This window comes from Falco rusticolus, chromosome 8, assembly GCF_015220075.1.
Source record: "Falco rusticolus isolate bFalRus1 chromosome 8, bFalRus1.pri, whole genome shotgun sequence".
Lineage (NCBI taxonomy): Eukaryota > Metazoa > Chordata > Aves > Falconiformes > Falconidae > Falco > Falco rusticolus.
This window is the reverse complement of record NC_051194.1, coordinates 29,835,491-29,849,422: the sequence shown is the minus strand read 5'-3', so window position 1 is coordinate 29,849,422 and position 13,932 is coordinate 29,835,491. Positions and strand designations below refer to the sequence as shown.

Genomic DNA, 13,932 nt, shown 5'->3' with positions numbered 1-13,932 from the left:
TAATCACCACAAGATAACCAAGGCTGTTCTTACTAACACCTCCCCTTTATAGCTCCATGTGACATATGTAATTTCCTTATCGTATGCCCTCTTGCATGAAGTGGGAGCAAGAAAATGAGAATTCCGAGAGGAAAAATTGTACTTCTAGGAATAGTTCTGTTACGTGCAGAGATCAGTGTCTCACTGCTGGCAGCGCTGCCTTTTCCCTTCCTTCCAATTGGTTTGTGAGCTTCATATTTAGCAACATACTTTGGCTGAACGTTTCATTTCATGTTTTTTAAGCTAAAAGAAACATAAGGAAAGGGAGAAAAAGATCTTTATCACCTTTTCTCTCCCATGTGGTCAGTACACTCACAAACTTGTGGCGTTTTTATTTCCTCTTCCTCCAAACGTGCAGCAGCACTGTGGGCTTATCTATCGATGGCTTATCTATCAATCAAAACTTACCCTAGTTGCTGTCAGCAGGCATCAGAAGCCCTGTCCTGCTTTATGCCATGTAACAAATGGAAATGAGCCGATTCTGTTCAGGAACATTTCTGAAATTGACCTTTTGCTTCTGAAAGAAGTATAGATCAAAAACCTGAATAAAGCAAAGCAGATGAGCAGCTATAGGTGGTAAATAAGTATATGTGCATGTTCACTTTTGAAGACTTATTCTTCAACATTTGTTAGGAAAATTAGAATTTATTATGAAAAAAGAGAGAAAAACATGTCTTCCATGAATAGTTACCTTTCAGGCTATCAGTGATCAGCTTCTCTTTTTGCAGAACTCCGCAGCTGTGAAATGAATGAGTGGGGTCTTAAAATACCAATTAACACAGTCATCTACTAGTATTTGATTATGACAAAACCAACACCACCTTTTCTTCCTGTGGTCTCACTTCCTGTTTCCTTCTACACCCCTGCACTTTCCTGCTTCAGTACTTACAGTGCACAAGTATGTCTTGTTGCTAGTTCTGGAAATTTCCATTCAAAGGACAGGAGATTCCTGGTCAGGTGGTAGCGCACATTACAGAACACTTGTCAAATTTTTCAAAAACCTCCGTGTGAAAAACAAAACAAAAATCACAAACAAACAAACAAAAAAAAAAAACCCACAAAGGAGAAAATTGTGGATGAAGAACTGCAAGAGATGACAAATAAAATAAAGATGAAGACAGGGAACTGAATAAGCAGGATTTTGAAGAACCTGAGTCTTTACTGAGATGTTTTATTCATTCTTTATGCAAAGATTATGTATGTGCAAATTAATTCATGTATATATTTTGTGCTAATGTCTACTTTAAGCAGATACATGTGGTAGCTGCCTAACAAGGAAACCAAATGGACGTTCAGGGAAGAGCAGAAGCATGGCAAAGTTACTTGATACTTCCTTCACATATTCTCTCTTTCCAGCTTGTTTTTGGGGCTTATTTTCTGAATCTGTCTATTGATAAACTGCTGACACACTTTTGAGATCTCTGTAAGAGATGACTTCAAAGCACTTTCCGATCATGAACTTATGCAAACTTTTTTGCCTCCACAATGTTCACTGCCATGGAGTCCCTCAAATCTCTGACCTGTTGCAAGAGGAATCATTAACTTTGGGGTTTTTCTAAACTGCCTCCTACTAGCTTTGTTTGACTTCCTTTGACATTATGAATAGTCAGTCACCATCCATGTTCTTTATGCCAGTTACTGTTTTGTAAACTTCTTTCATATTCTGCCAAGTTTTCTTTTCCAAGCTGATGAATCGTCAATGAATTAGTTACAGGTTTCTGTATGTAACAGTGGAAATTAAGAAGCCTGGATCCTTCTTACTCCTCTCAGAACCGCATCCAGTGTTCTTGGGTTATGTTTGAGAAAAGGCCCCAGAAATGCAACAGTGTTCAAGAAGGGAGGGAGAGAACTGTGGTGTTATAGAACAGCTCAATGATATTACCTTTATTTCTCGATTCCCGATTCCTTTCTAAATCGTTCCCATAATTTACTTGGTTGGTGGGTGGACTGACTGCTACTGAACTTTGGACTGATTTTTTTTTTTTTTTTTCCCACGGACCATAATCATGTTGTAGTAATATGTAAAGTCTTCATTTTTGAGTGATGCGGGTTAGCTCAGGTCCATTATTCATGTGAAGCAAGGACTGGTTTTCAACATGTGCATCGCTTTGTTTATATTGAATTTATCGGTCATTCTGTTTCCTAGTCACTCAGTCCCTTAGATTATTGAGGGAGCTTTTTCAAAAGCTTTGCAACCCCAAGTGTTCAGTATTGTCATGTTTTGCTCCAACATTTTGAGGTTAGTTTCAGTTTTGCTACTCTGAATAGTACGTATTGATTGCACACTTTGTCACTTCTCTGTTCTCTCTTCACGTGATGACTATTCATTCATAAGAGTGATTCCGTTCTATCCCAAAGAGACTTAGTTCCTTTAAGAACTTTTAAAGAAATTCTGCATGCTGGTTGGCTTCTTCAGAGTACACTGTCAGTTTGGTAAGAGAGGATTTCCTTGTACAGAAAGAACAATGTGTTGTAATTTCATTGGGTTTATATGGTTATATAGTTAACACTTTATTTAAGATAATTTGCTCAGTGTAGAATTCACACTTGTTACTCATGAATCACTGAGTCCTCTCCAGATCCATTTATAAATCCAATACTCTGCATTAAGTACTCCACGGCTAGCAGATTGAAATTTTCTTATGTGATCTCCAAGAGGCATCATCTATTCTATGTGATTTACCACTGTAAAACTGTTAAGTTAAACACTGTATCTATTTAACTCGCTTAATATTGTTGTACGTTGAATTCTCCAGCATGTCTTCTACTTCATCAGTGGACAAGATTTTCATTATTCAAGGATGTCTTGAAAAGTCTTTAAGACTGTGACAGCTCTCAAAAAGAGGTTTTTCCAATCTTAAATTTATGTGACAATCTCAGTTGTTATACATTGCGTATACACTGGATTTTGGCTTACCTTGGACTTGACACTTTGGCAAATAAGCATGCAGATGTCAGGACTTCTAGACTTAATGGTATGCATTAGAATATACACAAAAATCTATCCCAGTACTTACTTCTCTGAGTTTCCTTTGTCAAGCTTTATAAAACCATTGTCTTCTGACTCTTTCAATGTTAGTAAGACTGAGTATATGGGCTGTTTTACATACATTTTGCAGTTTGAACTTTCAACCCATAATCCAGTTTAGGACTGAATCAAGCTCTGTTGTAATGTAGTTGGCCTGTAGTTCCGAATATGTGGTGCTTAGTTCAGTGCTGAATTTCTAGTCTTCTGTGAGGGTACCTGAATGATCTAAAATTTCAAAATACTGTGATTATCTGACTGACAAACTGGTGGTAAAGCAAAGCTGTTAATTACCACCATTTACTAAAAGCACAGTTTAGTTCTTAATGCATCATGTTTCTATCATATTTTTGTAGCTTTTATACTTAAATTTTTCACCCACCAAACTTCAAATTTCAGCCCTTCAGACTGTCTTCTTGTCAAAATTGTCCTAGGGAAAGACTTACCAGACAGCTGTCATTTGATTTCTTTGATGAGAAAAGCTTTATCATGATGCTTTCAAAAGTAGATGGAAGTAATTGATGAACAGTAATAACAGTTCTGCACTTAATGATCAACAAAAAGTACTTTCCTGAACAGCATGTTTATTTTAGCTGCTGAAAATCTTTTTGAAATTGTTTCAGAATAGGTTTGTGTGACTTAACTTTACACTTCCATTTTGATGCTGAGGAAAAATAATTGGCTTTTTTTTTTGGATGTGTTTATCTTTCATACTTGAAGTCTACTAGATTTGCAGTTTGAACAGCAGATATGGGTGAATAGTGCGGTCTGATACAAACTCTGCAGAGAATGTTGATTTTGCGTTACTAGCCAGCAACCCATGATCTTTTCTCTTTGAATTCATTTTGGAGAAAGTAAAAATCTGGAGTTTACTGTCAAATGATTTAAGACTAAAAGATACTTTTTATCTGTGCCAAGCAAGGAAACTCAGGAAGTGGATTAACAGTTGAAGGAATGCTGTCCTTTGGTTTGCAAATCACATTTCTTGATTTATTTACTTGTAGCCTTTCTATTTATAAATGCCGTATTTATGCTCTCTCATTTTCTACTTCAATGTTTTTAATGTTTAGAGTGGAATTATGTGTCCTGATTATTTTTGCAAAGTGGCTTATTACAGTATAGGCTTTTATACTACACTTTTCTACAAGGAATGTGGAAATTCAAGATGACTGAAATACAGGAGGAGACTAATGTTAGTGAGATTCATGTAAAGTGTAAGGAGCTAATGGTATTTTTGTGGTACTTTATAGATGATTATGAAAGCAGATGTTTTTGACTCAAAGTGAATGAGGGAGTCAAGCAGTGATTGTTTTCTGAGGTTTGGGGTTGTTTTCTTCAGAAAGTCAGTTGAGTTAGAGTGCATTCATGTCATCAGTTTGTGTGCCACGAGCCAGTAAAATCTGAGGCAAGTGTGTTTGTGTTCTTGCTATAGGCAGATCACATCAGTAGTACCTGTGCTTCATCGTCTGCTTTTCCCATGCAGAACACTACAGCCTAGCTCACAGGCTCTGTACTAAACGCCAGGCAGGCAGGATTAAGGTATGCCTCTAGCAACAGAGCGCTGCTGCGTTCTGGAAACAAGACTCGGCTACTCCCATCTGTATTTCTCCTGCACATTTGCAAAGAAAAAGTACTATAATGGATTTTCTTTTGACAAAGCACATGAGCTTCTCAACAGTTTCTAATTATGATACTTTACAAATAATAACATCTCTTTCAGAGTAATTCCAATTTGAAGTAAAAGGGAAAATAAAAAATGCAGCAAGCTTCTAGTTTTTTTAAAAAATTTGTGTTAATTAACAATAACAGCAGCCGCATCCAGCAAGAAAGCACATTTGTCTCCATTTGTTGGCAGTTTTATATAATACTTAGCCCAGGACATTGTCTGACTGGTGTAGCCTTGGCGCAGCTGCCAGAACGGGGTGAACATAATGAGGCTGGCAATCCACTTTATCACAAGCGGTGTCACCAGCAGGGCAAGCTAAAGCCAGAAGCCAGTTGTTATGTGACATGAAATACCCTGTGTACTCGAATATACGAACAGTTAGTTTAGCAAGGATGTTTTAAGAAGCGATAGTGGTCATTCATCTAGGCCTGATAACCTTATTGCTCCTCCAAGATTTGAAAAGACAGAATTTTCACCAGTCTACTTGCCCTTTGAATGAACTTCAGTAAAATTGTTGGCCAGCTTTCACACAGGGCTGTGGAGGCACAGCGTACAGGATTTACGTGACAAAAATAGTGAGGGGAAAGTAGAATTCTTGAAAAATTCTCTTGCTGCCAAGAAGTATAGAAACTTGTAGCCTGATTTTAGAGCTATTTCTAAGGCTAATGTGCAAATATTGAGGGAAGGTCTCTTTGATCTGTGCTGCATACTGGCTGTAAATACAGTCTACAGCTAATTGCTTTTGGAATGCTAGTAGTCTTTACATCTCAAAAAACATATGGCACTGAAAATTAAATTAATTCTTGTTTGCAAACTAGAACGGTGTACCTTTTTTTTTTTTTTTTTCTTTTTTTTTCTTCATGTGAACCTAAAACCATTACTCTTCTCTGGGTCTGTTCCAAAATACCTTTAAAACATTAGGGAAGTGGAATATTTGTAGGTATCTCATGGGACTCGGATACTGGGTATTTAGATAAAGATGTGTACTCAGTTATTCAGTTGGCAAGAGTGCATTTTACCAAAGCAAGATTCACCCTTTTCTTCACAAAGATCAACAACAACTAATTTTTTGCATTTCTGACAAAACCAGTGAGAATGTGATATTTAAATGTTTGGTTTGTTGGGGTTTTTTTAGTATTTTCAGGCCATGTATTGTTTAGGCATGCTGAGATTACAGCTATCTCATGGTGACCTGTCCAAATAGAAATGAATAAAACCTTGGTATTGATTTATTTATGCATATACTATGAATAAAAAAGCTGCAGTTCTCTTCCAATCTAGTAGAAAATAAAAGTAATAATGTAACAATAGATCAAATATTACAGAAATCATATAAGAATAAGTGAACTACTTTTTCTGGCTTTTGTGGTACAGGAAATAAACCAGCTGTGATTGAACACTGCAGCTTGAAATGTGTAAAGACTGAAAATATTTTGTTGTTGCTATTACAGGATAAGAAGGCTTATCTGGACATCATCCACACGTATATGGAAGTCCATGGAACTGTTCATGGGACAAGCACCATTTATATTCCTGGCTATGTAAAAAACCATGGCATACTCAGCGGGCGGGATTTGCAGTTTCTACTGAGAGAAACCAAAGTAAGTTTGTCAAGAAGGAGTAGTGGCAGAAATAACTACAGACGGTATCTGAAGTGCATGTATTTCACAAAAAACCAAGCACTTCATTTGCCGTTCAGTTCCTTTATCTACTTCAGTTGTGGAGAGAGAGAGCAAAATAGTGTGTTTTGCCTGTAGCCCTACAGTCACGGGAGCTCAAGATAAAAGGATAGTATATACATTGAAATAAATAAACTTTTGTCCTCATGGTTAGAATGCTTTGTGGGATTTTCTGTGCCATTCCCGTAATCTCTGTGGCTCTTTACAACATTAAAGCACTTCAGTGATTACATTTAAATTGGATGTTTAACTTTCAGTTGGTGAAAGAAGTGGTTTGTGTGTTTAAAATCAGCAAAATGTGTGGAACTGCATCACTTACTCCCCATTGTTGATAGTTTCTTGCTGTGCACTTATACAGGCGAGTCTATTAAAAAAAGAAAAGAAAAAAGAAAGTGCCTCCCAGTCTTCCCACACTACTGCAGAGGTCGCCTTTTTGAAATATTTGGGAAAATGATGGTAATTTGACATCTCTGTGTGACAGCTGTTGGCAAATTATGACTTTTAAAGGCAACCACTGTGTGTGTACTTGATGCATACAGATACACATAATGTTGCAGATGAAAAGTCAACATTTACTTTCGTCACAGATAATACTGAGATTACACAGCTTTTGCCTGTGTAGAGTATGAAATCACTGTGTTAATCGTAATACTAATGTGGGAAGGATAGTGACAGTGTAATAACCCCAAGCACAAACAGTAACTTCCTCATGAAAAAAATAAATGTTCCATTCACTGGAATAGTAAAATAAGCTAGTGGGCTTTCTATAGGATTACTGAAATCCTTACAATGTACGAAGTACAGTATGGTTATCTTTGACTAAGTCTTCCTCTAATTCTTTATCAGCCATCTTGCGTGTATTAACACTAAAAATCTTGGTTTTCAATATGAAGTATAGCTCATCTCGTTGTTATCGGTTATATTTACTGTGCTTTAAGATGCACTATAAAGACACATTGAATTTTGGACAATTCAAGTTGATACGTGCATATTCTGCTGCTCAGCACAGTGCAGTTACGGGGTTTGTGACACGAGGTAGCCAGGCTAGTGACGCTCGGGCTCTGACTGGTAATTGCAGTATCAGATGGAAGATAACTATCTTGTGATTCTGAAGTACTCCCAAGGTCAGTAAGTTGCTTATTTTTCACAAATTGTATTTTTGTGAAAAGCATGGATCTACGCTGTATTGTTTTCAGAGTCCTATGAGAATTTTAGATTTTAATGATTTACTGTACTGCTGTTTTACGTTAGGTTTTGGGGTTTTTTTTTCTTGCTAACAGTGGTGGAAGTCCTTTGAGAATTTGCTGCATTTCTTGGTAGATGGCACAGAGAAATGTAGCAGTATGTTTCAGAACCCTGTCTCAGGGTCATCAAGCCGCCTTTTTATCATATCATCTTTTTGATACAACCTTTCTTAACAAACATTTTTTATTAAGTCTGCAAGCAGTATTTTCGTATGGCTTTTCTGAACTTTTGGTAGCAGATTTGCAAATTTGCTGTTTTCCTTTAAGAAAGTTATTTATTCATGGTGCAGCCAGGCTAACAAAGCTTAGACCTGATGATAGCAGTTAGGAGTCCATCAGTTTCTTCTAATAATTATTGTCAGGCAAATGGGATTGCAGTGTATTTCTGATGTTGCAACAAATGAAGTGAAATTAAATATGACTTAAGGCGTCATGGATTTCAGTTATTATTCCAGTTTAATACTGTTCCATTATATCTAGTTTAACAGAAGAAGGTGAAACAGCAGCATCCTGAGATTGAAAGTGGAAACTGAGGTTTATCATGTAATTTCTTTAGACTTTTTCAGTTGGAGGCAGATTTTTGTGTTGGTGGTTTTTGGGTTGTGGGGTTTTTTTTTGCTAGCTGGTGCTTAGTATCTCATAGGTACACTGTCCTGCTTTAGCAGATGGTTGCCTCTCATTGTTGATCAACAGATGTACTTGCTCTAAATTCACAGTTTCAGGTTTTGATACCCTTTAAAAGACAGTACTTTAATGTAGCTTAGCATAAAACACCACTCACCTGTCTCTGCCAGCCATCTGCTGCCTGTGTAGGTCAGTTGTGTTTGTATCAAATAGATCATGGATTGAATTGCTAAAAGAAGTGCAGGTTTTCCACAGAAATCAAGCTGACTTGAATGGGAGCTTTGTGCCCTGAGTGTATGTGTGCACGTGCATCCACTGATGTTCAAGGACACTTTTTAACCATAATCACTTTAATCGCTAGGCAACATGACCAGAGCCCTGTAATGAATTTAGTTATGGGGTTTTGTCACTAGACAATCAGTGTGCTCTTAAAGTATGTGAATAATCGGAACCGTAACTCCGGGACAGTAGCATCTGTAGGTACAATGCTCACTTGAACCATCTAGCCTGTTTGTTGTCTCCAGGCAACAACCTTTGTCTTTAAGCTTCCAGAAACTTTCAGATTTTTTTCTTTTCCTAAACATATGTTTTGATACCCAAGGGCAAGGATTGTCTTCCATTGCTTGTGATTTCAACATTGTGTTAGCAAGTTTTTATTAGGTCAACTGACAAATGATCTAGTTTTCAGCAAGTCAGAGGTAAATAATAATTTAACAAATCACACAGTTTGTACTCAGAAGTGTCGGTTTGTGTTGCACTGGTTCTTTTTGCCCTTGGACAGCAAAATACCAGTAGGTGATGGCTCAGTCGTGATTCTTGATCAGAGCTTTGCATTCCCAAAATCTGTTTGGTCTCTCTGCAGTAGCTGGTATAGGACCTAGCTCTTCTCAAAAGCATGCAGCTGCCATTTCATTCTGGTATGTACTATAAAGCAATGCATTTCAGAATAAGTGCGTTTTCCAAGCAGGAGGGGGCTGTTTGAGATTCATCATGGCTAGTTCAGCTGTGTAGTGCATGACAAAAACAAGACATGTCAACAGTTCCTAATGAGAAGATGTAAAGCCATTCATCACGTCAGAGGAAAATAGGGTAGGCAAGTTGGCAGCCTTCCTGCCAAGTTAGGTGGCTTCTTGCCAAGTGGGCAGCTGGGGGAGTTGGACCAGACTCTCTTGGAAGAACCAGTACTGAATTCTTGACAAATAGTCCTCCCTTTGAGAAAGTTTCAGATGCAACTTTTTACTTCAAGTCACTGTGAATTTTTGAGGGAATTCAGATTCTTTTACTAAGTGGAATTTACAGTTTCTGAATGGCGATTAATAAAAGTAGGAGCAACACTCTGTTTAGACAGAGAAAAATCTTGTTGCAGTGTTGGATAAGCAGGAATAGGAAAACAAACTTTTTTTTTCATGTTGCCTTTTATGAAGTAATATATTTTTTACTTCCACACGCTTCACAAAATCAGCTGAAAAGTCATTAACTAGTGATTCTATTCTAAAGTTGCTTCAATCCCAAAAGGATTGACTTTTCCAGAAACTCTTTTATATTCATGAGAAAAATATATCAAGATAGTTAACCTTTGCTACGCTTCTCTTTCTGTAGTTCAGAAGAGAATATGTAAGTTCAGTAAGAAGGCATACAAAAGTGGTGATAAATCTACCGACCTGACAGAATAAATTAGATAAAGTGCAGTAATGTTAGAAAGGGGAAAAGGAGGAGATAAACACTCCTGTTTATGAAGCTATAGCATTTAGTCTCTGGAATATGATTTTTTTCTCTTAAATATTCAGATAGTCTGAATTAGTGTCAGTGAAGTAAAACATTCAGTCCTTATTTTATACTTTTGGCTATAATTCAGAAAGACTGTTTGCTCAAGTACTCATTTTAATAATAGTTCGATCTAGTGCTGTAAACTCCACAAATAAATTGTTGAGTGTCAGCTTGAAAGTCAGTGGTTTCTGAAAAACAAAACCAAACCAGCCTGTTTTTTCACGGGACTGATTGTGAAGCACTTTTCATGTCAGGCAATTCTCCACTTAGCTACTGCACCATGGAAGAAGGGCTGCTTACGTTATAATCAGAAAAGAATGGCTGGTCTGGTGATTGCTGGCCAACTCAAAAGCCCGAAATTCCAAACCAGGGGTTCAGTTCACTGCAAAGGCAGAAAAGGTTCCTGAGGAGCCTTTCTTATGAAAACCAAAGTATTTGCGCTTAAAGGTTTCAACACCTGTTATATGCAAGGTGAGATTGCAGATACGAACTCCCTTTTTTGATTCCTGCAGACCTTACAGGCACAGACCCACCTGGGTAGCAGACCTTGCAAACAAGGAAATGGTTTTAAAAAACCCAAACCACACCGCTGTTGCGATGATCATTTTACATCTGTATTCGCTGTTATCTCCTTCAGATAATACTTCTATACTGTAAACACCTGCTGGCAATCATCACATCATATGGGGCATTAGCATACACAGCCTACTGTGGCATGTGCCCACTGAAAGCACTGTATGAAAAATAGCAGTTCTGGCTTTCAAAAGCATTTGAAAGCTGAGAAAAATGCTCACATACAGAAAATGAAATGGTTTCAAGCACTAATCAACCAGTAAAGCATAAAAGAATTCTACTTTGCATAGCAATTCTGCTGCAGCAAACAAAACAAGATCATGGCTAACATTTTTGAACTGTGTGTACCCGCAGTTACATTAGCAATGTTGTCAGATCTGGAGTTTTGCATTATAGATCTTCAGCCGTAGGGTGAAGGTGCCTCTCCACAGTGGCCTGTGTTACCAGACATAGCATCCAGTAAGAGAGTACCCTGAAAGCCATAGTCAGCACCTTACGTGGTGGAGGCAACAGCGTATATTTGTATCACAAAATAGTGGAAACACAGCCTGTTGTAAATCTTTACCGTTTTGTGGCAGAAAGTCTTTCACACGGCCTCAGCTCTGCTGCGAGTGGATGCTTGCTTCACTCGGACCTGAAAACTGTTGCTTGTTATTTCTGCTTTTTTCTTTTTTTTTTTTATTTTTCCTTCCCTACTTCCTTTTTACATAGTGGCTTGCAATATTTTTTGCATACTTCTAGGAATTACCTTGACAGATGGTTTTAGCCTTTCTGGAAATAAGTCGCAGGTAATTCAAAGGTTTAGTAAATTAGAGTATCCGAAGAATAAGATACAAAAATGACCTGTGTTGCTTGCATTCTGAATCATAACGAATGTGACTTTCTTGGGTGGGGCAGTTAAGATATTCCTCAGTTTTGCTGGTTTTTCTCAGTTCCTCTTTATACTATACAAAAATAATAGCTCCCTAACTAAGGAACGTTAATAAAGGGTGATTTTCAGGAGCAGAGTCTAGATTCAGTTTGGGAATTTCAGCTGACCTGGTGACGATGTGATGGAGAGTGGTAGAAGATTTTTGAGGGTTGATAGAAGGAGCTGGCGGGGGCTGCAGACAGCTGCGAGCCAGGCTGCAACCTCGGGCCAACAGGCAGCACATACACATGCAATCAGACATCCATCCTTCCTTCTTTCTTCAAAGGTATGGTGCTGCTTAGAGGTAAGGTTGGAAAATGGATGCGAAACAGGTGGTAAGCTATTTATTATAGATTAAGTGTTGACAGTGTGCTCTGAGCTGTCAAAACATAAAACCATGTTTCTTTCCCGATGGAGTTTCCTCCTAAATAAACGGATCAGTCAAATACAGAACTGTTCAGCAGTGCACAGCAGCAGATTATTAAAAAACTTAAAACTAAGCAAACAAACCAGCATTCTGCGCATAACAGACAAACACAGGACCGTAGGAGAATTGATACTTCAGATGGTTTTAATTGCTGGGTCTCAGCTGGTTTTCTGCCTGAACTAAGGAGTAGTTTAAATAAATAACATTATGTGTGCAGATTGCATTAAATGGTTTAATGTCCATAGTTCATTATTTTCAAGAGATTACCTTTCTTTAAATTAAGCCTCTTTTGAGATGAAATTTAGTATATTTTTTTTCTAACTAAGAGGTAAGGTATCTTATGCCATATATAAACCCTACATTTAGATAATCTGTAGTGGAGATAGTCTTTCAGATCTCTCTCTTTTTGTTGTTTTTTTGGTGTTTTTTTTTTTTTTCTCAGCCACTGGAGAGTTTTATTTAAGATTTAAATCTGCAAGATAGCCAAGAAAGTTTTTGCAAGTAGGCAACCTTTTTAACCTGAAAATTGAAAACTGAAATAACAATATTCAGCTCCATGCAGTGAAAATTGTACATCCTCAACTATGCTGAGAAGCGTTAATATTATTTTTAAAATGAGCCAAATCAGAATTTTATACTGTTGTTGCTATAGGTTGGAGAGAATTGATGCTGCAGTGCCTGGCAATGTCTGTGCACAGTACTGACTACAGGTTTATGCATCGATGTTAAGATCAGCTCCTAGAAAGGGCCATCGGTTTTGAATCTTCTGTTACTAGGATTTGTTTCCATCTTGTAGAAAATTTAATGCAGGATAGTATAATTTGACTTCTTTTAATACCTACATCCTGAATACATGATTCTAATAGTTATGAAGATTGCTTTTTATTCTCTTGAAAAAAGCAGTGGCTGTCTATATATGTTAAGTCATGCAGCAGTGCTGAGAAATTGCTGTTACAAATCACAGCTTGTAATCCTCCTGTTATACACACACATTCAAATAAAGGTGAAGAATCCTATATTTAATTCAAGGGTTTTAATTATGTTCAGCCAGGAAAGGGGTCAAGATCCACATAAAAGCCAGACAACTCTGAAAAAATATTGAATTTCTTTACAAGGGAGAAAAGCACTGCCTTTTCTAGAGCACTTGTAATCTCAGCTGGTGTAAGAATAGCTTTGTAATAAATTTTTTCTCCTTCAATTTACCTTGGGGGCGTTGAACCTTCTTAATCCTATGCAAACTCTTGCTGCCCAAGTACGGTGTCTTCAGCTGCTGTTTGCTGCCATCTACCGTTTTAATTAGAAGACTTAATCAGCTGGCCAGGAGTGTGTGCATGTTGGCAGAACCGGCAGGTTAGCTGATGTGGGAGAAGGGAAGACAGTAGCGTAGCTGTTCGGTGAGGTTGCTGCAGTAAAGCCCATACCTGCGAGAGAGCCCCAGCAGTTTTATTTCAACATCAATCAAACCACCAAATGACTTTTTTTTTTCCCCAAAAAAATAACTGAAAGGGTCTGTTGTTGCCTCAGCTCTGTGAAAAAACACCGCAGTTTACTACAGGTTATTGTCAAATGTCTTTTACAGGACATTCTGTTACTGCTTGGGTAGGAGGGGGTGAGCTGCTGAGTTTTTCCCATTTTCTTCTTAATGCTACATTTTTTTTAGGCTGGTACATTTAGGATGTGTTATTGTTTATTTTAAGTTAGCTCTTACATTTCAGTTTTTGTAAAGAACAAAAACTAAGATAGTCCTTGTTTTCTATTTTTCAGCTATTTGTTGGTCTTGGATTTCCATATGAAGGGCCGGCTCCTTTAGAAGCTATTGCTAATGGATGTGCTTTTCTAAATTTAAGATTTAACCCGCCAAAAAGTAGCAAAAACACGGAATTTTTCAAAGGCAAACCAACACTCCGAGAGGTAAGCTTTCTCAAGCTTGTTCATTTCTTTATTGAAAAATGTTGTGATTTTTTTTTTTAGTAACACA

The 13,932-nt window shown here is 37.5% G+C and overlaps 1 protein-coding gene across 2 annotated transcripts in view; it reads left to right on the top strand.

The window, feature by feature from the left end:
* MGAT5 (alpha-1,6-mannosylglycoprotein 6-beta-N-acetylglucosaminyltransferase) overlaps nt 1-13,932 on the top strand; it is a 129,519-nt gene that overhangs the window by 100,274 nt on the left and 15,313 nt on the right. For both annotated transcript variants that reach the window (XM_037397296.1, XM_037397297.1), the window contains 2 exons: nt 6,182-6,331; nt 13,719-13,865. In XM_037397296.1, coding sequence (XP_037253193.1) covers nt 6,182-6,331; nt 13,719-13,865 — 297 coding nt within the window. The remainder of the gene's footprint in view (nt 1-6,181; nt 6,332-13,718; nt 13,866-13,932) is intronic.